The 24,513-nt window shown below is 37.1% G+C and overlaps 1 protein-coding gene across 4 annotated transcripts in view; it reads right to left on the reverse strand.

Moving 5' to 3' along the window:
* The window catches only part of LOC135478034 (tachykinin-like peptides receptor 86C), a 119,831-nt gene that overhangs the window by 19,362 nt on the left and 75,956 nt on the right, over positions 1 to 24,513 (reverse strand). For 3 of the 4 annotated variants that reach the window (XM_064758298.1, XM_064758294.1, XM_064758295.1), the window contains 3 exons: positions 8,379 to 8,593; positions 7,011 to 8,043; positions 2,589 to 2,712 (listed from right to left, as the gene is read on the reverse strand). In XM_064758298.1, the coding sequence (XP_064614368.1) occupies positions 2,589 to 2,712; positions 7,011 to 7,964 (1,078 nt within the window). In that variant the 5' untranslated portion in view covers positions 7,965 to 8,043; positions 8,379 to 8,593. The other variant, XM_064758296.1, reaches the window with a different exon arrangement.

Below are 24,513 nucleotides of genomic sequence, written 5' to 3' on the forward strand. Positions count from 1 at the left end.
ATATACCTGCATATCCTATCACAGAGTAATCTTATAACAAATTTATCCTGCAAAGACTCATCAAGAGGTGAGAGGTGTGACCATTGTATGCACAACCAACAAAGGGTGACACGTTTGATGTCGTCTGCAGGATTCGAGAATATAGCTGTACCCCGTGTGACCATTGTTGTCCAATGAAAGGCGGAGTATTCTGTCTGATGCAGGATAAATTCATATATGTTTATAAATAGGAGTACATGTGAATGATACCTCAAAACACACTAAAGAGTTTGAAAATGTACCTGAATGATCTGTTTGATTGAACGATTGTTTTAAGAGCATGGAGAGCTGAAAAGCAGGTTCAAAGCTTCAATGACAAATTGATTTGATTAATGAAACCCCAAAGTCAACGGGGATCAATGATGATCCCATGAAAAGCATGAACACAAGAAACATTCAAAAGGCTCACACATAAATTTTCCATACATTAATTTTTGTCGCAGACATGATTAATGATTTACGTTTTAATTTCAATGTAATTTACATGTTTTAATTTTAATGTATTTTACATTAGTTTCAATTTAGTGAACTTAATATCTTTCTATCCCATAGAAAGGCACAAACAAACAACATCCTTTTAATATGATACCGCAAGAAACAATTTCTTAAAAGTTTTTCCATAAATTGGTACATTAATTTTAGGGGGATTATTTTCATAATCTCACTGTCTTATATTTGTTCCATACACTAAGTTACAAAACATATGTCTCACAAAAAACATAGGAAAATGGATTAGCTACGTTTGTGACAATGAACTTCAACCGACAACAAGGGATGAATGGAATATCTTTGAGAAACTCAAGAATAAGCCATGTCAGCATTTCAGGAGTCCCGCGAGCTCACGCAGATATGGATGAGCACTGAATTTACATGTACCGCTCACAGAGCGGCTCTGTCGGCCCTACCGCGCTGTGAGCAGCTACCGCAAACTCACTTGTTTTGGCTGACTATGAGTTCGTGACAGCCCCCACCCTGTCTTGTTCAAACCTGAGTGAACTCAATAGACTCCTGAAAATACCTGGCTCCTAACAGACAAACTCATTGGTGGAGTACTAATGTTTCGAACTTTAGATGTCCAGCCTGATTGGTCACAGTGGTTGCTACGCAAATCAAAAACTTTGGATTAATCATAAGCTGTTACAGACAACATCCCTAAACTATCCCATTACCCTTTTCTGATTTTGATTTCAAATATAGAGAAATCCCAAATGTCATTAACTTCAAATAGATAAGACATCTGCCCAATTTAATGACTGCCTGAAACTCTATGTGATTATCAAAACCTCTTCCCACAGCGTCATTGCTGCGTCCTCATGCAGAACAACTCTGAAACTCCACACTGCAACAAAACCTCATTCATTTTTAATTTCCAAGTATCTTTAAAGAGAACAAGGTCATGAGTCACACTTAATTACACACCAGACTGAAATTTTATGCCTCCATTTTCTTTAAATATTGATACGCGTTATCACAATTGCTACCGCTGGAACCTGACTCCGATTCGTATTGATTTTTTTGTCCAATGCATCTGTTATGTATCGTATGCAGGACTACACTAGGTGTGAAAATTTACAGTGATCTTAGCACGGCAAATTAGATCAAAACTTATTTTCTACATCAATTTTATAACACCTCACAAAGATATCACAAACTTTCTATTCTAATTCCATATATGTTCTCTGAAACAAAACTGTCTTTCTGCATGAAAACAACCTTCTGACTTAAATAATACAACTATGCGGTAAATACCACAAAAAGGGTAACAAGACTAATATTCCCTTTTGTCACAATCAAGAGCATCCCTCAACCTTTTCGCATATACAAGAGCAACTTTCAATGCAAATTACGTACATTTCAATTTGACTTTGGAAACGAAACAACAATGGTGGGACTGGGCAGTTTCTTGGCTTCATACGAAGTATAATATTCTATCGGTCTACACAGAATAATGACTTCAAATTATGCTTGAATAAACACCTTGCAAATATGCGAAAAGGTTGAGGAATTACAACAATCATTTACATCTTTAATACTTGTAATACTTAGTTTTCTCTCACACATTACATGCAATTTCCACAAATCAAACCATAAACGTTAAAAAAAAAAAGATATATATAAATGTTAAACTGTACATGACATTGAAGTTTGTCCATGGCTACTAAGAGTTGTTCATTTTTCCTAAATCTCACAACTGATTTTAATAAAGTTTTTTGAGGTTTGTTGAAAACATAGGACCTTTGGTATCCTACTTGAAAAATTTAAGTTTCAGCACCAAAAGTCATTTAAAATTTAATGTTCCTTAATTTTTAAGTCATTTACATATGATACACATAGTTATATGTATTAAACCGACATCAGCCATCCCTTCAAGATAATTTATGATATTTAATCTTCATAAGAACAATCAACATACATCAACATTTAATATTCAGCTAAAATACAATCAAAAAATTTCAACCCTAATCTGAATGTTTTGTTTTTTAATATCAGCATTAAGGGATGACGATATGAAATAAAGTCCTTAATATAAAAGTTAGTGGCATACGTACCATCACTGACGACAACAGCAGCTTTTCGACATAGTATCTCCATGTAACCCTCCCGGAAGGAAGGACTTCTCAGTGCGTAGATAATGGGGTTACATGCACTGTTCAGGTAACCAAAGGTGTATGCCTAAAGCAAGTAATGAAAACATTTTATACCATTAAATTTACTTTAGAATTACATATTTTTAGAGGACAATGGCAGAATATACTTAGTAATTAGATTTGTGTTTTCCGCCGTACTCAAGAATATTTCACTTATACGATGGCGGCCAGCATTACAGTGGGAGGAAACCGGGCACAGCCCAGCGGAAACCCACGACCATCCGCAGGTTGCCTGCAGACCTTCCCACTTATCACCGGAGAGAAAGCCAGCATGAGCTGGACTTGAACTCATAGCGACCACATTGGTGGACAATGGCAGAAGTTTGGATACATGTGTCTGTACTATACAGAATGCTGAGTGAGTGACTGAGAGCGTGCACTGACAACTCACATCAAAGGCCATAATGAACATCCTATGTACACCATTTATGGCACTCAATCCCTATCTGTATTCCCATTAACAGATGTAAATGACAATAAGTTGTGTCATTTTCAGCCGTAACTATAGGAGCACACAGCTGATTGGTGGGTTACTCATTCCGGTTTTTGTCACCGTGTTGTTTGAGATAACTGATTCATTGAGCAGGGACCAATCAGAATAATCCTATCTTTAAAACTGGATCATTCCTGTAATTAAGGGGCTGGGTGCAAGATGAAATGAAATACTATATTGTGGGAATCTGAGCCTTATTGAGCTATTTAATACAAGGTGGGGGCCTCTCCCAAAACTAATGTGGCTAAAAGACATAATATTTATTTATTTAATTGATTGGATAAGAGGTTAGAGGTCATCAGGAGGCCTCGCTGGCTTATTCGGCTTGTGCGTTAATCTCGTCTCAGCTTTTCAGTCCATGAAAAAAGATGTTGAGTCTTTGTCCCCAGTTCACGCTGTTCTGTCTGCAGATTCATAGAATCTGAAGGTTTGGCAACTACACATACCTGTCAAAAGGAAGGTGTTCCCCAAAATACCAGAGCACATCGTAAATTTTTAAAATTAAATGAATGTTTGTCTCAGTTAAATCAGTCAGAGAAAGGTTGAGAAAGTTGGCTTTTCTGTTGACATGGCTTTACACGCAATATTAAACACTGAAGATATGTTTCATGTCAACATCAGGATGTGCTGTAACATTAACGAGTTTCTGTGTAATTGTGTTCAACTAAACATGTCAGAAGAGCCGGTAGAGAACAGGTGTACGTGCACTAGCAGTAGTCTCATTACCAGAACGCACCGGAAATGCAACTGTTTGCGGACAAACACTGGGAAATTGATTTCCTCACAAAACATTCCTTTGAACCTGTTTGTGTAAGGATTTGGCGTTAACTCTGGAAATCATGTCACATCTGTGCAGAAATATCCTTGGTTAAATTATCTTCATTAAACTGTAAAGCTGTCACTTAATTACCATCTGGCATCTGCGAGCTGAATTCAGGAACTTTCAAGAGCATGTAAAGTCCAAGTTGTCATTAGGTCATAGTTAATTTGTTAATTAATTTCTTATTATTAGGTAAATCAGCTACCTGTGATTAGAGTGATTTAGTGAGCCAAGAGCCCCGACCATAATTAATCATTTTCTGACTCATTATTCTTCTCGTTAAAATTCATCATGTGACAATTAATCACCCACAAAACAGAGAATTATAAAATCTGCCAGATTAAAAGTTCACATGAATTCTACAAATCTTAGACAAACATATATATATATATGCAAATAGCTACATGTACATTGTTCTCGCCACGATATGACTGAAATATTGCCGATGTGGCGTTAACCCATAATCATTCATTCATTTTGTATGTAGGCATGGCTAAACCTACAGAGCAATACATGTATCTCAGATTTTGTAACTTTTGTAATTTAAAAATATATACAAAAGATAATACACTGTGTCTTTCAATTTTTCAAAAGTTCTGTCAAATGCGCCATTTCTCTGTTCGTACATGTGTAGATATTATTTTGTCACGTTGTACTACAACACCGCTGGAAATTATTTCAAGTATTTTAAGTCCACATTATTAAAAAGTTACAGTGTTAATTTACATGGCAGTTTTGTCCCGCACCAAAAAGTCGATCCCCTGTCAAAGCATTATTTCAACTGCGACATTGTCCCTATCTTGCTGCTTGTTTCTGAGGTTGTATCGGGATATATCACTGATTACAAACGGTATCATACTGTGTGAGAGCCCAGCATGACAAGAATGAGAAAAACACTCGCATTACACAATCTGGACTCAAATTGCTCAACTTTTTTTTACTTGGCTAGAAATTAAAGGAAAAGCCTATATAAAATGAAGTCACTGTTGCCAGAGAATTAAACCATGGAAAACTCAAGTTAAATATCTTTGCTCTTTTAATTCTTTTAATGGGGCAGAATCAAATGCACTCAGACATTTCAGTTAAACAGATAGAAAATTGCCCTGTGACAGGGTTTTTATTTATAATTTGAGGAGGTCCAAGCTCAAAAGAAGGCAGCTGAATTGAAAGTAATTATGTTGCAATTATTCTTCATTAAATGGTCATAACATCCAAAGTAGACGGCTACATGGACACAGTAGACAGCTGTCTGCAGCCTGCTACGAGCCCTTTTTGAACACCCTGCTGTGATGTCATCAACATATTGCAATACAAACATGGCACGTTTTTTTACGCCTTCCTTACAATTCAAATATATATAAATGGACTTAATTCTGTTTAAGAATGTCATAAATATGTAAGTATAAAAAATATTTTTATTGCCTTTTTCTCGAAGGTTTTTTTTTTAAGAGCAATGGACTCTATAATCCTGCCATCTATAGGTCAGCCCTACTGGTGTGTTATTAGACATCCTTCTACAATCCTGCCATCTGTAAGTCAGCCCTACTAGTGTGTTATTAGACATCCTCCTACAATCCTGCCATCTATAGGCCAGCCCTACTGGTGTGTTATTAGACATCCTCCTACAATCCTGCCATCTATAGGCCAGCCCTACTAGTGTGTTATTAGACATCACTGTACAACCTCAATGGCCAGGCACTGACAAACTGCAGCAAGAGCTTGAACAGGGTGTCAGCCTCAATGGTAGGGACTGACAAACTGCAGCAAGAGCTGGAACAGAGTGTACAACCTCAATGGTCAGGGACTGACAAACTGCAGCAAGAGCTGGAACAGAGTGTACAGCCTCAATGGTCAGGGACTGACAAACTGCAGCAAGAGCTGGAACAGAGTGTACAACCTCAATGGTCAGGGACTGACAAACTGCAGCAAGAGCTGGAACAGAGTGTACAACCTCAATGGTCAGGGACTGACACACTGCAGCAAGAGCTGGAACAGAGTGTACAACCTCAATGGCCAGGCACTGACAAACTGCAGGAAAGAGCAGTGCTTCTGCTGAACTGAGTCAGGAAGGGTTTTGTCTACTTGAAATCTGCAAACATGCGCATGAACATGCTGGGATTCCTTCGAATAAGCCATGTTGGGTTATTAAACACTTCATGATTTTGTGAGTTCACGCAGAATTAGATGAGACATGGTAGGGCCTCTCCCAAACTAATATGGCTAAAAGACATAATTTTTACTGCACCTTCATTTAAATGTCAACATGCTGTTGATTTATTTATTTATTTATTTGATTGGTGTTTTACGCCATACTCAAGAATATTTCACTTATATGATGGGTGGCCAGCATTATGGTGGGAGGGAAACCCAAGACCATCTGCAGGTTGCCACCAGACCTTCTCACTTACGGCCGGAGAGGAAGCCAGCATGAGCTGGACTTGAGCTCACAGCGAACGCATTGGTGACAGGCTCCTGGGTCATTACACTGCACTAGCATGCTAATCAACTGAGCCACAGAGGACACCGTGCTGTTGAGTCAACAGACCCAACTATGCTAGATGTACATTCAACAATATACATTCAATCCAGCAACTACAGTAAGGGGCCCCACCTTGTCTCATCCAAATTTGAATGAACTCGCGACACTCCTGAAATGCTGACTGGGCTTATTTTAGATCGCTATTTTGGAGCATACACTGTATAACTTCCCTTTGCATTCTGGGTTAGCAGTCTATACCAAAAAAAATTTGAAGCATACCAACATAATTAATTTGTATATCTAATGCAAATGTATATACTTTAAAAACAGATGAGCTCTGATATCACACACATGGCTGGTGATTTGGGGACATTTTGAATTTTACTGTCACACACTTGGGGTAAAGTTCTTCTATTTAATATACGCACAGGTTAAACAGTAACATGAGTTGAACATTGTGTACATGTACTTTCATTGGGCTAATGTATATATACAGCATATGTAAACATTGAAACCAAGACAATCTCTTACCAAAGCGTTTATTATTGGTGGGTATCCATGCTCATTCTTCCTGTACGAGACGTAAGATGCGTAGACGTGATATGGCAACCAACAGCAGATGAAACAGGCAAGTACAATAAACAGTGTGATAGTGACCTTCTTTTGCTGAGCTAATATCGTGTCTTTTTCTAGCGTAGAATTTGCTCGCATTCGCTTTGTATGCTGGCGAATTTCAATAAAGATCTTGGTATAGCAAAAAGTCATGACACCTAAGGGTATGAAAATGTCCGTCACTTGAATTATGACATGGTGGATGTACGCCTTGAGATCTCTGGGATATGCCGGCCCACAGTGCATTGTACCATTCTTGTAGAGCACTTTTTGAAGTCCCGTCACCGTTAGCACCGAACAAAGCATCGCCCATAGCCATGCAGCCGCGATCATCATCAGGATTTTACGCACGGTGAGGAAGCGGCTGAAGGGGCGGGTGATGGAGAAATACTTGTGAACACTGATGTACATCAGTAACTGGTTGGATGTCATCAGACAGAGAGCGTTCAAGAAGCCATTAATCACACAAATCGCATTGCTGAAGATCCACCTGCCATGGATGATAGTGATCAGAGATATTGGCATCGGAATTAGACCTACTAAGAAATCGGCTATCGCAAGATTTACCAAAAACATATTTGTGCGTGTCCTCATACCGCGGTGCCGTACCACGACACTAATCACCAAGAGATTTCCTCCAATTGAAAGCACGATGAGAAGACTCAAAATCACAGAAAGCACAATGGTTGTCGGAGGGTCCCAATATGACACTGTTCCCGAGGAATGGCCGTAGCTCACTGTACCATTCCCATCATCCTCTATTCCTGTCTCCACGAATCCTGAAGAAGAGAAATAGCCATCGGGTGGCTTTAGGGTGCTGAATGATCCGTTACTCTGGGGCAGCAACACGGCCGAGTAGTTCCAAGCGGCCATCTTGATGTCTAATTGCTCTGGTGTTTTACGTCCTCATTCCAAACATTGTGACATCCGCAAAGATATTCTCAGCAGGAAGCTAATTAAAAATTTAAACAATATACAAGAAATAATTCCAGTTTGGAGCACAATAAAGTTTTCTTTCAAAGTCTACAGATTCTTGCAATTACTGGTCACAATTCCAGAACAACTTAGGACACAAATCGTTTCATGTATATATGACCAACAATGGAATTCCAAGAGATCAGACACATGTATAGGGCATCAATTTCAGAATCTGATTATGCCTAAGTCATAAATTGGTCCAAATCCCATAGGTCCTCTTAAAATGAAAATCTTCTCAGAAGTTCTGATCTTCCAAAATGAGACTGAAGTACACTTTTTTTTGTAAAATAGCACCAAAAACTGACTCACAAAACAGCTTAGTGGGATTGCCAAGTTGTCCACACTTTCACCACAAACACGTAAGCATGTGAATCAACTCTGAAACGACCTTTTGCTGAATACTTCCACTCAGTCAGTCCAATTCTCTGTAATTTTCTCTAATGTTCCCTCCAATTTTATACTATCACTTCCTCTTCTGGCCTCTTCTGGGATGTACTCTTCCTGTCCTCATATACAGATTGGCACTACACAGTGAATAAAAACATGAGAATTATGTATTTTAGACACAATTTATGCTGTATTTCAGACACAATCAATGCTGTATTTCAGACATAATTAATGCTGTATTTCAGACATAATTAATTCTGTATTTCAGACACAATTAATGCTGTATTTCAGACAATTAATGCTGTATTTCAGACACAATCAATGCTGTATTTCAGACACAATCAATGCTGTATTTCAGACATAATTAATTCTGTATTTCAGACACAATTAATGCTGTATTTCAGACACAATTAATGCTGTATTTCAGACACAATTCATGCCGTATTCCAGACATAATTAATGCTGTATTCCAGACATAATTAATGCTGTATTTCAGACATAATTAATGCATGCACATATTATTGTAACATTACCTGAAATTTCAATCACTAAATCAAAACACTCAAGAATACAATGGCGGCCAGCATTATGGTGGGAGGAAACCCGGCAATGCCTGGTGGAAAAACCATGACTATCCACAGGTTGCTGGCAGACCTTCCCATGTATGACTGGAGAGGAACTCACAACTCAGACAGTCTACTCAGATGAAAACAGCATTTGAGATGTAATTAAAAACAAGACAAAATAGCCCAACAACAACACCACCATCCACCAATGTAGATATGTGCTGGATGCAGATAAAAATAGGTGAAAAACTGCTCTTTAGTCAATCAATTCTTACAGAATTGCCATGGGAGAAAAAGCATGTAGAGAAAGAACAGTGGTAATGAGTACCTGGAGCTGTTCAGATGGAAAATAGAGATTTAAAATGAGATGCACGAAACTTAAAGTTTATAAAGTTATTAAATTTATTCATTTATTTCATCGGTGTTTTTATCTCTTACTCAAGAATATTTCATTTATACAATGGCGGCCAGCGTTGTGGTGGTATGACCTCACTGCTAATTTGCCGACGAACCATGCAGTTGTATTCAGCGAAAAAACCGAGTAAAGACCTCTCCTAAATTATTCAAATCTTGCAGCCTCAGAATCAGGATAAAGGTCTGAAACTGACTCCATTAACCTCTGTGAACGGAAAAGAACACTAGAAGCTGTGTGAATGTCTGCATCCAGATAACAGTCACATCCTTATGAACAGGAATCTCATCGGAAACAATACCATATAAATCGTCACTGCAAATGACCCCGTAAGATGTTTCAATCAAAGTATACAACCTTAACAAAACCATAACGACAAATTACGACAGAAAGGATGGTATTCCAAAACACTGATGTAGACCTATGCTATTTTCCCACACTGTTTTTACTCTCATTTTAACACGACTAAATAGTATTACTTTGTGGGGCGTCTCCCTCTATCCTGTCTCACCTGCTGGATGCGACAGTTGTGGGGTCAGCAGTCATATTTGTCCTTTGTCCCTGTATAACTGTTTTTATGTATTGTTTTTTGTTTGTTTAAGGCCAAATTTTGTACAAATTGACTGAGTTACCTTTAATCAAATAAAGATATAAATATCATTATTCTATCACATGCTTCTTGAAAATAAGACGTACTTTTACAGGTACGTGTGACACATACATGCATTATCTGGAATAGGAGAGTTTTAAGTTCACACTCTTTTGTTGCTAAAGGTCGCTCAAGGACAATGTAAATGTTTGGAACGTTTCCAAACTGCAGAGTTATTAAATTCATGTGCACAAGATTTTATCTCTCCTAGTGTAAGTACCTCTTTATACATATACATGTAACTGTAGGCACTGAAGTAGACAAATACTTGAATATAGGTCACCAAAAGCATTGGCAATACTTTCACCTTTAACCATATCACCCTGTTCTTCAACAGGCAGATAAATATAAAACTCCTTTCCCACTTCTGGTTTTCTTGCTGTTGCGTCCATTATGAGTCATATGATACAATTCATAGCTATTGTACTATACAAATTCTTTACAAAATCTGGCGTTTTTTTTTTATGATTACACCTTTTTAGGGAATAATTCTATAAATCTCCATATAATATCCAAAGTTTTAGTTATTTTTTATTTCTTTATTGGATTTGTGTTTTACGCATTACTCAAGAATATTTCAATTATACAATGGTGGCCCCGAATCCTAAGGTATACACATGTGTGCATCTTTACAGACCTTTCCATTTGAGGCCTTACATATGGTACAGGGTTTACTGATGTAAAAACTACAAGTCTAACATTCATATGGGCAATTTCTCAAATTTTTTTTTTTAAAAAGCCCTTCTGACCTAATTTTCATGAATAATGCATGTGCATGTATCCATGGTAACAAAACCACAACTTTTAAGTTATTTGTTAGCAAGCACGGAAACTAAACCAACAAACATTTCCTTGTAAAACCACAAGTTTACATGCTGACCAGTACCTTGCCCGGCTTTCTGCATCTAACTCATACATTTCCTATTGAATATTTCACACCCAGCTACATGTACATACTCTAACAAAACCTTTCACACTCATGGTAACAGGGCATATTTTGACCTGTCGTTTAGTGCATGAAATGTGAATAGCTTGTCTTTCCATAACTTTCCTTGAAATGCACAGTAGAAAGAGGATACCAGTGACCTAATACTAAATGTCGAACTCGATACTAAATGTATTTTTTATACATATAGCCCAGAAAAGATATATATGCACAGATATGAATAAACCTTTGTTCTGTTTCACATAAAAAAGCCTGAGCTAACTGTAAGGCCACACGAATTACATGTTTTGTTTTAAACGCACAGCAGATTAAATGAAAAGCAAAAACTTTTCTTTCTCTTTCATTACTCATGTGGTGTGCAATATTACATATACTGAATTCGACCTACATTTTCATCCATGATTAAGCCATTGAATTTGCCTCATTCTAAGAGCTCTGTTAATCTTAAAGGATACATGAAATGCTTCCGTTTTATTTCTTAATGTGCAGGCTATTATGTGTAATAACATATAACTGTACATACAGATTTTTCAACTTTCACTCTGGGGGGTAAAAATGGCTTCGAAGTACAGTCTTCTTAAGGCCCCAGTGGTCAGTCTGGAATTTAAGCAGTTTTAAAGCAGTGACCTCAGCTATGATCCTTGTTTAAAAAGAACTCTGTTGGGGACAGACCGAACAAGTCTGGGGAACAGATGAAAGGAGGCGTGTGTAGGAGCGCTAGCCTGGAGGCCATGCAGTATCTTTGTACATATCACCTTGCCCACAGTGTAGCAACACGGTTCACTAAGCTCGGGGGACTTTGGGGGGGGGGGTTGTTCACCGAGTTCCGAGCAAGATCAACAATGACGTAACTCATAACAATCCAACAGCTGACGGAAAATATGCATAATATAGAGGGGTAATTAACAGGTATAAAAATACCCCCATTGCATTGCATTATGAAAAAAATTACAATATTATTTACATGGCAGATTTGTCCTGTATGAAACAGCTGATAAAGGATATCCTTGTGTAGTTGCTTATTTCCAGGCATATATTCACAAACATTGTAATTTTTTCCGTGCGCACTTTTTTAAGCAAGATTCATCAAGTTAACACAATGAAATACATTATTATACTTAACACTCTTTCAATTATTATTTACTTTACCTAATTTTTTTTCCCCAAATTTAACAGTTGTTTTACATAGTAGAAATGAACATTCACCAATCTTATATGGTCTAGGAAAACTCATGAGCCTCTCACCAATGTGGTCGCTGTGAGTTCAAGTCCAGCTCATGCAGGCTTCCTGTCTGGTCCTGTTGTGAAGTCATACCAGTAACCTGTGGATGGTCGTGGGTTTGTGCCGGGCTTTGTTCAGTTCTCTCCCACCACATTGCTGACTGTCGTGCAAGTGAAATATTCTTGTGTACCTTTACTTATTTATTTATTTATTTGATTGGTGCTTCACGCCGACCTCAAGTATATTTCACTTATAAGACAGCAGCCAGCTTTATGGTAAGCGAAAAACCGGGTAAAACCCACGACCATCTGCAGGTTGTTGACAGACCTTCCCACATACACCCAGAAAGCAGGCAAAATGAGCTGGACTTGAACTCATAGCGACTGCATTGGTGGGAGACTCCCAGGCCATGCTGGCGTGCTAACTCCCTCAGCCATGGAGGCCCCATCAAAAAAATAAATGAAATGTGAGATGGAATTAATATACATATGCATTTCTATCATATTTCCAGGTATTAGTTAACAGGTTAAAACAATGTTAGCAAAGACAAGACTTACATGTAGGCCTATTCGCATATCTGATTGCAACTGTTAGCAAACTTACTTGTATGTGACGTGTTAATATCCCTGCAACTTGCGGATGATCTCCCCACCACCACCCCCACCACACCCCCAATAATGCTGGCCGCCGTGATGTAAGTAAACAATTCTTGAGTATGGCGTAAAACACCGATCAAATACATAATTAAAAAAATAAATAAATAAATAGAAATAACTAGCTTGCTTATAAAGAAGATATGTAAAACAGAACATAAATAAATGTCCAGTGGGCAGCATTTAAACTAGCTGTCAGTCTTTCCTTTTTCATCACCTTGTACATGCTGACAGGGGTTGAATGTAACCGTCACTATAAATACAACTTTCTACGTGCCTTACAATAGTACTTAGGGCCCGGGGGTTCAAAAGTGTACAAGTTAACACTGGGAAAAGGTCAAATTATATGTTTAAAATTTTAGTCAAACTTAGCAGCAATTGCAGTTGTCCAAAGCCAAAGCATAACATCAGAGGGCTTAGTACATAATTAATATACTGTTGCGCAATTATTTTGGGGGGCGAGGTACAGAACTGAAAACCTGGTATTTATTCAGCACTGATTGGACCCAGTCTATACCCAGAGGAATGTATGTACAGCTTTCTAGACATCTGACTACCCAACACAACAATATAACGCTCTATGATGAAAAGCCTGGTGTAAACACCCCAAAAATATGCCTCATGACTTGTCTCAATCCTTTGTTTTTGTTCAAATCCAGACAATTACACCTAATCAGTTACACATCCTGTTACAGTTCAACGCTATGTAACGAATTTCCTCGTGTAAAATCATAGGTCCTCAATTTATCTTATGATTTATTGCCAGTTAATTATACTTATGAAAAATCAACCCATCTATTAATTAGGTGATTTTCATTTGGATATTGGTAATTAACATGAGTCCTCAGTTAATCTGTAAATATAAATACAAAGCTAATAACATTTTTATTTACATTTTCTTTCCTCCCATTCGATATTGATAGAACAGAATCAATGACTGGCCAAATACAATATGTATGAAAATGTACTGAGCATTTATGTGGCCTTTTAACTGAAAAAAAAAACTAAATCCGTTCAAGACTGAGTATCACCGTGTATGTCATTATGTATACTGGCCTTTACTTGAGACACAGCATATATGAGAGCTTGAACAAAAACATACCTGTCCAGAGACAGAAATTCGTACCTCGTTAACAAAGGTGACAAAATGCCCAGCTAAGTTCACCCAGGTGTGAAAGCTGTTTGTACACACACACACACACACAACTTCCAAGCCTGTTGTGAAATAGGTCAGCCTAGAGGTCACTATGGCCAAAGTTTTACTGTAAACTGACCACATAGTGGGTTACAGGCTTGATCACTGTGTTGTGGTTAACTATTGTGGTATTGACACATGCATGCTTTATCTATATGTATGCTGATCAATGTATACATGTATATGTGTATAGTATTTCTCGCTACATAATCTTCTCACAATTGGACATATCCACAACCAAATCTGCTGATCAACTACCAGCCGCTAAATCAGCGTACGATACTATCAGAGAGATTTGTAGGCTGCATTCCTCAGAGACTATTCAATCGGGATCAATTTCATCACGTCAGCAAACGACATACAAGTACTACCATTCAAGGCTTCCTGCCTATACATCTAACTTAACCGCAAAACAGTTACCCTTATTCCACAACAGTTTCGCATATGAAAGAGCAACCTTCGGTGCAGTTTATGCACACTTTGAATTTCATTCTGCAAACAAAAGTACATTTGTTGGATTGGCCTGTTTCAGGGCTTCACAAAAAATATAATTTTATAAGTCAATACAGGATAATGACTTCAGAATATGCTTGAATGAAAACCTTGCAAACATGCAAAAAGGTTGAAGGCTCACAGGAGTCCCCACATTTGCAACATAAATCTATCACACAGCACTCTGTACTCTTTTGTACTCTTCACAAAGATAACACTAGTCTCTATGCATACAAATGAACACAGTCACCACCTGAAGTCAATCTATAGCCATAGTCATCCCTGTGTACATCACGACTTATACAATTAAAGGGGCTGATTTTCTGCCCATACATCGAATGCTCAGCTCTTCTACAATAACTGTTCCCCCCCCCCCTACCCCTTCATAAATATGTCTGAACCTTTTGTACCATACAAAGCTACCACAATACACTTAAATACAGTACACAGCAGACACTTGAACCCTTTACAAATTGCCAATCACGTAAAAATTTGCCGGCCTTACTTATATTTCAGATGCTATTAATACCACTACACCATGTCTAATACTCACGCATTGTCACTGTATAAACAACCCAGGAGAGAGCTGTGCTCCTCTACACCACTTAATACACATCTGTCTATCCTGTAAGAGTTCAGGCAGGCTAGGCCATATATCACACATGTAGACCCCTTTAAACGCCTCTAAGACATTCAGTGGCAGTAATTTAGTCCATTGTGACCACCCAAAAGGTAGAAACAGAGCCAGGCTATCTCAGGGTGTCCATGAAGCCTGGGTGGAGCTAACACAAAGCACCCACCAGTGACCTCTATAAGTTTTACTGTAAGACTGGGTCAGTGTATAAGGCTAGCTCTAAGAGACTCCTTGTCATCCTTGTCACCCATACCACCCACCACACCTTCTGGGTCCAGTTGCGTCACAGTATCCCTAGTTTAAACAGTAGTTCAAAACATTCTACATCCGGCTCTCTATGTCCTTAACTTCACTGCCCATAAGGTTTGAGGAAGAGAAAGCGGAACGAGCCAAGCACGGTGAGGTAGACCATACTCAGCTATGGCTACATGTAACCCAGATTTGATGATTGCCTATAGCTGTCACTTGGTGGTTCCACATGAATGTTTACTGCCTGGCTGCCTTCCTCGTTGATTTACAAGCATCTGGCAGGGAAACAAACTTATTTAACAATTAAGAGCCAGGTAACAACTAATGTACCTCCTCCCCCCTCCCCCCCTAAACCCCCTTCCCTCCCCATGGTCATGATCCCCTCAGGGCACTTTCTTAATTCACTTTCTTGTTAACAGCACTTTGACGCAAGTGTATACTCCTAAAGTACACTGAGATATATATATATAGCACATCAATAGATTTTGTTGACAGGCAATTCACGACATTTTGTGCTGCCATCATTACAGTTACTTAAAAATTTTTCTCTTGGTTATAATTGTATATTCTTATATCCTGGGAGGATTTAATTTTTATAGCCCATATATAAATTCATTTGCTGTTTCTAAATTTGCCAATTCATGTAAATTTTTGCCAATTCATTAATATTTTGTCAATTTATGAATATTTGCACCAATTTTCTTTCCATTTAATACAATAACAAATCATGAAATAAAAAAAAAGGCTAAAAAAAAAAATCATTCAATTTTATTATCATGAATGTATTAATTGTAAAATTCCCTATTTTTTATGAAGTGAAATAAAAATCAAATGAAATCAAAATACATCACACATGTGTGTAGGTGTTTATATTGTACTGGTAGTATTCAGTAATAATATAAAATACATGTATTACTGAGTTCAATAAATTAGTGGTTATGTCTCTGTATAGCTGTAAATCGGTGCAAAGAGATAATTAAAACTGCTCATAACATTATTTAAGTTATATTTTGCCACTTTTTTCATTTCCTTTCTGTTTCCATAGATTTACAGCCATACTGGGACAGTCACTAATTAATTATACTCTGTAATTATCCCTTACTTTTATCATATACATATATACTGTATACTTCTCATTTAATGATTATAAAGATGTAAAACTGCTGTATACAAAAACGAAAGAACACCACAACATAAACATGAAGTATCTCAAGCTTTCACACATGGTGGTCCTAAACGCTGAATAACTGAACAAACAATTTAATTAATTAGCAACACTGTTTTACGTATATATATATATATATATATATATATATATATATATATATATATAAACTTTATTTTCTGAGGGTGACAAATGATGAACATTTAGTCTGTCAGTTACAAAACTGTTCTTCCCAGAGGCCCTCAGAGGCTTTTTGTTTTACTATCTAAAACAGTATTTCCATATATGTATGAATAATAGGTTTTAAACCCCTCATGGTATCCAAATTTTAAAAGTTACATGTAGCTTTAATTATATATCACTAATTCACTGCAATGTTATATCTACTAGATTTATCACTTAATATTTCTCTACACGTGACAAAGGGACAATCTCTACACATGCATCAAAATAAAACCTTTTACGTTTTTAAATATAATTCCTTTTTTTATGATTTTTGGAGAATTAGGTAAAAATACTGAACGCAGCATGACCTATTTTGAGGCACTACAATTTGAAACTAACATAAACATATTTTAAAATGAACCCAAGGATGACATATTTAAATCTTAGTGAAACATTAAGAAAAAAAATAAAACAAAATCAACACACAAAAAACATAAATTTACAGTTTTCCCATTGTATATCTAACCAATATTACACTAATTTTCATCATAAATTGTTTAGGAGCACTGGTACTTTTTAATAAGCAGGAAACTATAATGATTAAAGAGCAGATTGACAGATCAATTTATTTATTAAATCTACAAAAGCTTTGCTTTTGGAAATATCTAATGTTATCAAAATGATTTATTTATTTATTTATTTGATTGGTGTTTTACGCCGTACTCAAGAATATTTCACTCATACGACGGCAGCCAGCATTATGGTGGGTGGAAACCGGGCACAGCCCGGGGGAAACCCACGACCATCCGCAGGTTGCTGACAAACCTTCCCACGTACGGCCGGAAAGGAAGCCAGCATGAGCTGGACTTGAACTCACAGCAACCGCATTGGTGAGAGGCTCCTGGGTCATTACGCTGCGCTAGCGCACTAACCGACTTATCAAAATGACAATAACCACAAAAGTTAATGGAACAAAGTTATTGTTGAAATATGCATTTCAAGGAGAGTGCAGAAAAATATCACTGTTAGAAGTAATTATTCCTTACTCTAATCTGTCAACTGTATCCTGGAATTAAGAACTAATTACAGTGTAATATTAAGGGCACAGGTTTGAATGTTAAACATTAAAAAAAAAGAAAATTTTCGAATGAGCAATTTATTCAAAGATTAATCATTGTTCACTGATGGCTGAAATGACCCAGGGGGAGACAATAAGATGCCAGTATAAAAACAATCCAACTCGAACAAACCCCTAAACTTTTTAGAGAGTGTTAAAGTATGAGAATGCTTGTGGAGAAGTCCCAGTATATTTAAAATTGATTTACCTCACTCCATCTAACTTTCAGATTCAACGTGTATAAAAGTTTTTAGAACCAACAACAAGCGAACTTGTCACTTCAATTAATTAAGCTATGTACATTTAACAAGGAGTGACCTGTACTTCACTGAACTGCAACCTAAGTTAGTCATAAATAATTAGATGTTTATGACAAACAACCTGTGATAATCTTCTGAAACTTATCTACCTGCTCAAACTTATGATCCGATAAATCAAACAGATTAAAATCATTACGCATCTTCCCGCCTTTCCACTGACTGGTCAGATCTGTTTTTTACCTTTCACCAAACACCCTGCTTACGAACACGACATTATTAACCAATGAGATCGCTGACTGTCGACACAACAAAGGAGAAAGATGTTTATCAATGAACTCCTCTATTCAATGAGAAAGTTCTGCATACTAATGAGATGTGAGGCCAAAAGTCGTGGACCACAAATCAACCATGAACACAGCCACAAGCCTAAGCCCTTGAGCTAATTAACCTGTCTGTGTGACATCATACAATGACTGTGGGTATTTCAATCAAAAACATTACGCTGCCCTCACATAACAAGAGGAAGCATATATGTCACTCGTCGTCATATGACTGAAGAATTGTTAAATATGACGACAAACCCCAAAGCAGCATACATTTGTCACTTTAGACATTCAAATAATACATAGCCTTGGGGTGGGCTAAAGGATTTCTCTTTTCTCTAAATTGTAAATTATAAAGGGACTTTAATGTGACAACATACACGAACATGTTAGCCCTGACTTCGTACAATACCCGGAAACAAAGCTCTCACAGGTGGTGGGCCTTAATTAATGAGCAAATATTATATTTTATCATTTCTATTTTTCATTACATTTTGCAAGGATTTTTAAGCTCACATTTAAAAGCTGTTTTTTTTTAAACACCTTTTCTTTTTAATCACCAAACTTCAGGTGAAATATCGCCATGATAAGGCTGAAATATTGCCGATGTGGCTTTAAGCCATAATCATTCATTCAAGTTCAGTTAGACCCTGAGTGATACTTCAGTTAGCAATTTTCCCCTGACCTACTTAACTGTTACAAACTGTATCAAAACTACCCTTAATTTGTTGCAGATAAATAAATACCTTCACTCAGAGGAAATGACCATTTTTTCTGAAAACAGTGAGGCATTAAAACATCTAAATTCTAAGGAGGGCTTTACAGATCACACTAACTCTGACGTCACAGGAAGCTTTCCAACTCTAACCACAACACCGAATGTTGGAATAACTCTTTTTACCCATGAGTGAAGGATTACTAAAATAAATTTCCAAAAATTCCATCCTTGTGGTGAACATCAGGAAAAAAGGTGATGTGACGTCAGAGTTCCTCACTACCGTCTATATGGTCCATAAAGCCTAACACAGTTTTCAAATAATTTAATGCTTTTCAACACTCTCAAAAAAGTCTGAAAAAATAAATGACAGTATTTTTTCGCATAGTTTTCAGTTGTCTATACGATGACCTTTACTTTGTATTATATTCTGTATTGTTTACATGGGCAATCCATGAGTGAACAGTGCACTGTGGACTGCATGCATAAAGGATGCAATCAAATCCATAAACAATCAAGAAATTGACTTTCAGTAAAACAATAATTTGAGAAATGTGCCAGTGGTTGAACTGTATCAACATAGCGTGTATAAATTTAACCCTAACACAAGAAACCCTTAAGTATATATGTATGCTTTGGGTTTTTTCACTCATATCAGAATGGGGAATCATTTATATATGGTTGTACATATAATGTGTCATGTTGTAGCAGGGTGACTCCATGCTGTCAAAATGCAGACATGACACCACACCCAGAAACATTATACTGACACCAGGCCAACCAATCCATTTTCCTTGTTCTAACCTCTCAGTGCTCTCAGTGTTCTAACCTCTCGTTCCACACGAGGCAGCAAAAAGTTCTATTTTTAAAGTTTTTGGTACATGTACGACCTGACCCGAGTTAAAGTTTAACCCTATAAGATTTATGCAGGTAAACACCCCCTTAAATAAGTACTATATGAGCATATCTAGAACATAACACCCCCTTAAATAAGTACTATATGAGCATATCTAGAACATAACACCCCCTTAAATAAGTACTATATGAGCACATCTAGAACATAACACCCCCTTAAATAAGTACTATATGAGCCCATCTAGAACATAACACCCCCTTAAATAAGTACTATATGAGCACATCTAGAACATAACACCCCCTTAAATAAGTACTATATGAGCCCATCTAGAACATAACACCCCCTTAAATAAGTACTATATGAGCATATCTAGAACATAACACCCCCTTACATAAGTACTATATGAGCATATCTAGAACATAACACCCCCTTAAATAAGTACTATATGAGCCCATCTAGAACATAACACCCCCTTAAATAAGTACTATATGAACCCATCTAGAACATAACACCCCCTTAAATAAGTACTATATGAGCACATCTAGAACATAACACCCCCTTACATAAGTACTATATGAGCCCATCCAGAACATAACACCCCCTTAAATAAGTACTATATGAGCCCATCTAGAACGTAACACCCCCTTAAATAAGTACTATATGAGCCCATCTAGAACGTAACACCCCCTTAAATCAGTACTATATGAGTACATCTAGAACATAACACCCCCTTAAATAAGTACTATATGAGCACATCTAGAACATAACGCCCCCTTAAATAAGTACTATATGAGCACATCTAGAACATAACACCCCCTTAAATAAGTACTATACGAGCCCATCTAGAACATAACACCCCCTTAAATCAGTACTATATGAGCCCATCCGGAACATAACACCCCCTTAAATCAGTACTATATGAGCCCATCTAGAACGTAACACCCCCTTAAATCAGTACTATATGAGTACATCTAGAACATAACACCCCCTTAAATAAGTACTATATGAGCCCATCTAGAACATAACACCCCCTTAAATAAGTACTATATGAGCCCATCCAGAACATAACACCCCCTTAAATAAGTACTATATGAGACCACTTAAGTATTCAGTGTCAAGAGTACTTGGGAACACAAGACCACTTAAGTATTCAGCGCATCTAGAACATGAGACCAGTGCAGTACTCAGTGCATCTAGAACATAAGACCACTTCTGTACTCAGTGCATCTTGAACATAAGACCACTTCTGTACTCAGTGCATCTGAAACATGAGACCACTTAAGTATTTCTGAGTGTTAGGATCATAAGATTGCTTAAGTATTCTGTGAATCTAGAACATAAAAAACCTCCTAGGCACACCGATCTAGATAGATCATGAATTAACAACTTTAAAAAGTAAGTACGTGTATAGGCTAGCACATCTATGGAGAGAACACCAAAGATTTCTAAAGAATTTGTGGGATTACCATTTAACTGCCTAGCAGCTAACAATAATATTTAATAAATCAATCAATTTCACGTTTAAGTCATTACTGTTCCCAAGTACACATGAACCTGGTTACGTGCATTAAAAAAAACATAGAAAATTCAAATCACCAAAAAAATCACCAAAAAAAATATGTAAAATACATATTTACATTTTGTAAGCATGAATGCTTGAGGTTTAACGTTGTACATGTACTTAATAATTGTTCAGTCATATGATGAGGAGGAGTTTTAATTATGTGTATACATATATTTTGTGTTTTCTTGTGGCAGGGCGACGAAATTGTTTTGAAGCTGTCCCTTTTAATAGTGATGTTAAATCTTTGTATCTGCTCTACACGTATGTCCTTCGTATTGCATTCTGCATACCTAAGCCCTACCCTACCCCAGACCCGCCAGAGGGTCTGTAAACGCAACAAAATCAATATCAGACATGCATGATTATCAGGTGAGTAACTGCATATGAAAGTGCGACAGCTATTTTAGCCCAGTTACTATTCCTGTGCACAAAAGCTTTTCCTTTTCTCGAAACCGATCAATTTGTCGTTTTGTGGACGGAATTAAGCCCCGCTCTTTTAGCCCCGAGAACTTCTAGCAACTGGAAGAAAAGATTACTTGCTCAAAATATTTCACCTGGTGACTTTTTGTCGCCCTGTTATATCAGGTGCGCTACCAAGCAGTACAGAAGTTTTAAATTTCTCTCATAATAAGTCTAGGGCTTCAATTTACCTATATGTAACTGAAGACAGCAATAATAGTGCTTGACCACTGAGCTCACGTCTATTTCCTAATCTGTGATGGTCATGCAGTTTTATAGGTAGCAAGAGTTTGCGTGTTAAACCAGCAACTTTTGACAAGCTACTAACAAACTTTCCTATGTGTAATGTACAGGCTTAATTCCCACCATGTTATCCCCACGATGGCCAATGGTCACTAACTGTTACCAAGGGGTAATGAGAGGTAGGGGACAAAACAGAAATTACCAGCAACTTGCCAAATATTAGGGCTTACTCAAAAACACCAATGCATGGTGATCATAAAAATGATGTAAGTAAAAAATTTCTTCAGCATGTAAGGTGTTATATACACACACATGCAGCAAAATGACATATAACCATAATTCTCCAGGAACTTGCCACGTGTTGTGGCTTGTTGAGGAACTCTGATGTCCTCCATTGATCTTGTAAATGAGGTTAAGTGAAGAGCATGGTGTTGTACACTGCAATGACACAAAAATTTAAGTCTATATATAACCACCTGAGTATCACCGACTATATACATCATCAACAAAAAATATAAAAAACTGAAACTCACTTCATTAATTCAAATTTGCAATGTTTCTGACATGATAAATTAGAATCCTTACTGGTCTGGACATAAAGCTTACGTAAGCTTAGAACAACCTCATTTATGATCCACATCCTGCACTCGACTGTCAAAACAAATATAAATATAACCATTGGCCTTGCTTCTGACGCTGAAAAACCGTTGGATTTTCCTAAAGTGCATGCACAAATAACAATCTGTCACACATTTATAAAGCTCAGAGGGCTTTTTGGAAATGCTTTGAATCTGCACACATAAATAGCTGCAGGTTTGATAATATCAAATACTGATCTTTTACGTGATATACATGCCACGAATGTCTATGATCATGTACGCTGGCTGATGAGACAAAATAACTGACTGTAAAATCCTCTTTTTTAAGTTCATCAGTCATTAATAAAGGATAATTACCTCATCTGAGGTAACGAACTGTAAGTTGACCTTCATCGTGGGGTGCCTTGTGATCATCAGAGCTTCAGCAGATGCTATCATTAATCACTTACGTGTAATTACATACTAGCCCTGTTCTTGTATGCTCACTGGTGCTTGATTTTTGTTACTGTCGAGTTTCTCAATCTGAACAAGGGCAATATAGCAGTGCATATAATGGTGTTATTTATTAGGCAACACCAATTCTATTATGTGTTTTACTAGTGAACTGACCCTCAAATATCCCAAAATGTAATAACAGTAAAATTTTATTTAATCTTAATTTGGTATGATCATGTTAGTATGTTCCAACAGGAAATGTTCATTTCAAACCACTTGTGTCATTGTGCTTCATCTGTCTATGTGAAACTTCGATCAGTTCAATTAACACGCAGTATTTTTTAGATAAAACCCTTACCATTTACTTAAACACTGATTCTAACGCAAAATACACTAAGTTTGCGATATTTAATATGTACACAGCGAATCAGTGAAGAAACATCCCCCTTTACATTGCTCAATGTCCTTATTATACTGGACCGCGGCAATGATGATCGCAGAATATCACAAAAGCTACGCCTGATGTACCTCGTATAGGTGAGCCAACAACGAGGATTCTTCCAAAAAAGGTAATATTGCTGTAATTCTTCAACCTTTTCAAATGTTTACAAGGTGTTTATTCAAGCACATTCTGAAGGCACTATTCTGTGTTTGACTGATAAAATTATATTTTTTGTGAAGCCCAGGGACCAGCCCATCCAGCAAATGTAGTTTTTGCAAAATTCTATGCAAAAATCAAATTAAAAATTTGCATAAATTCACTGAAAGTGGCTCTTTCGTATTGGAAAAGGTTGAGGAATTAGGGTAAATGCTATGGTTATAGTGTAATAAACTTGAACCGCATCATACTGTGAAATACTCTTGAGCCTGTGCAGTACAAACACAGACAAACCCATAAATACCACTTATGTTTCAACATCACCCAATTAAAGTGACAAAATTTTGCTTTAACCATGATTTATTGTCATCCACCACCTTCTCCACTACCAACACATTTTGCAAACACTTCCCCACAGCACAAAAAAGAAAACTTTCCAGGAGAATGATGAGTTTCAAAACGAGGTGACCAGGTTTTGGCAGGATTCCATTAGTAAACAGGGTAATAACCATAAATAAGAGCCAAAATTTACGCCCATGT

This window comes from Liolophura sinensis, chromosome 11 (genome assembly GCF_032854445.1).
Source record: "Liolophura sinensis isolate JHLJ2023 chromosome 11, CUHK_Ljap_v2, whole genome shotgun sequence".
NCBI lineage: Eukaryota > Metazoa > Mollusca > Polyplacophora > Chitonida > Chitonidae > Liolophura > Liolophura sinensis.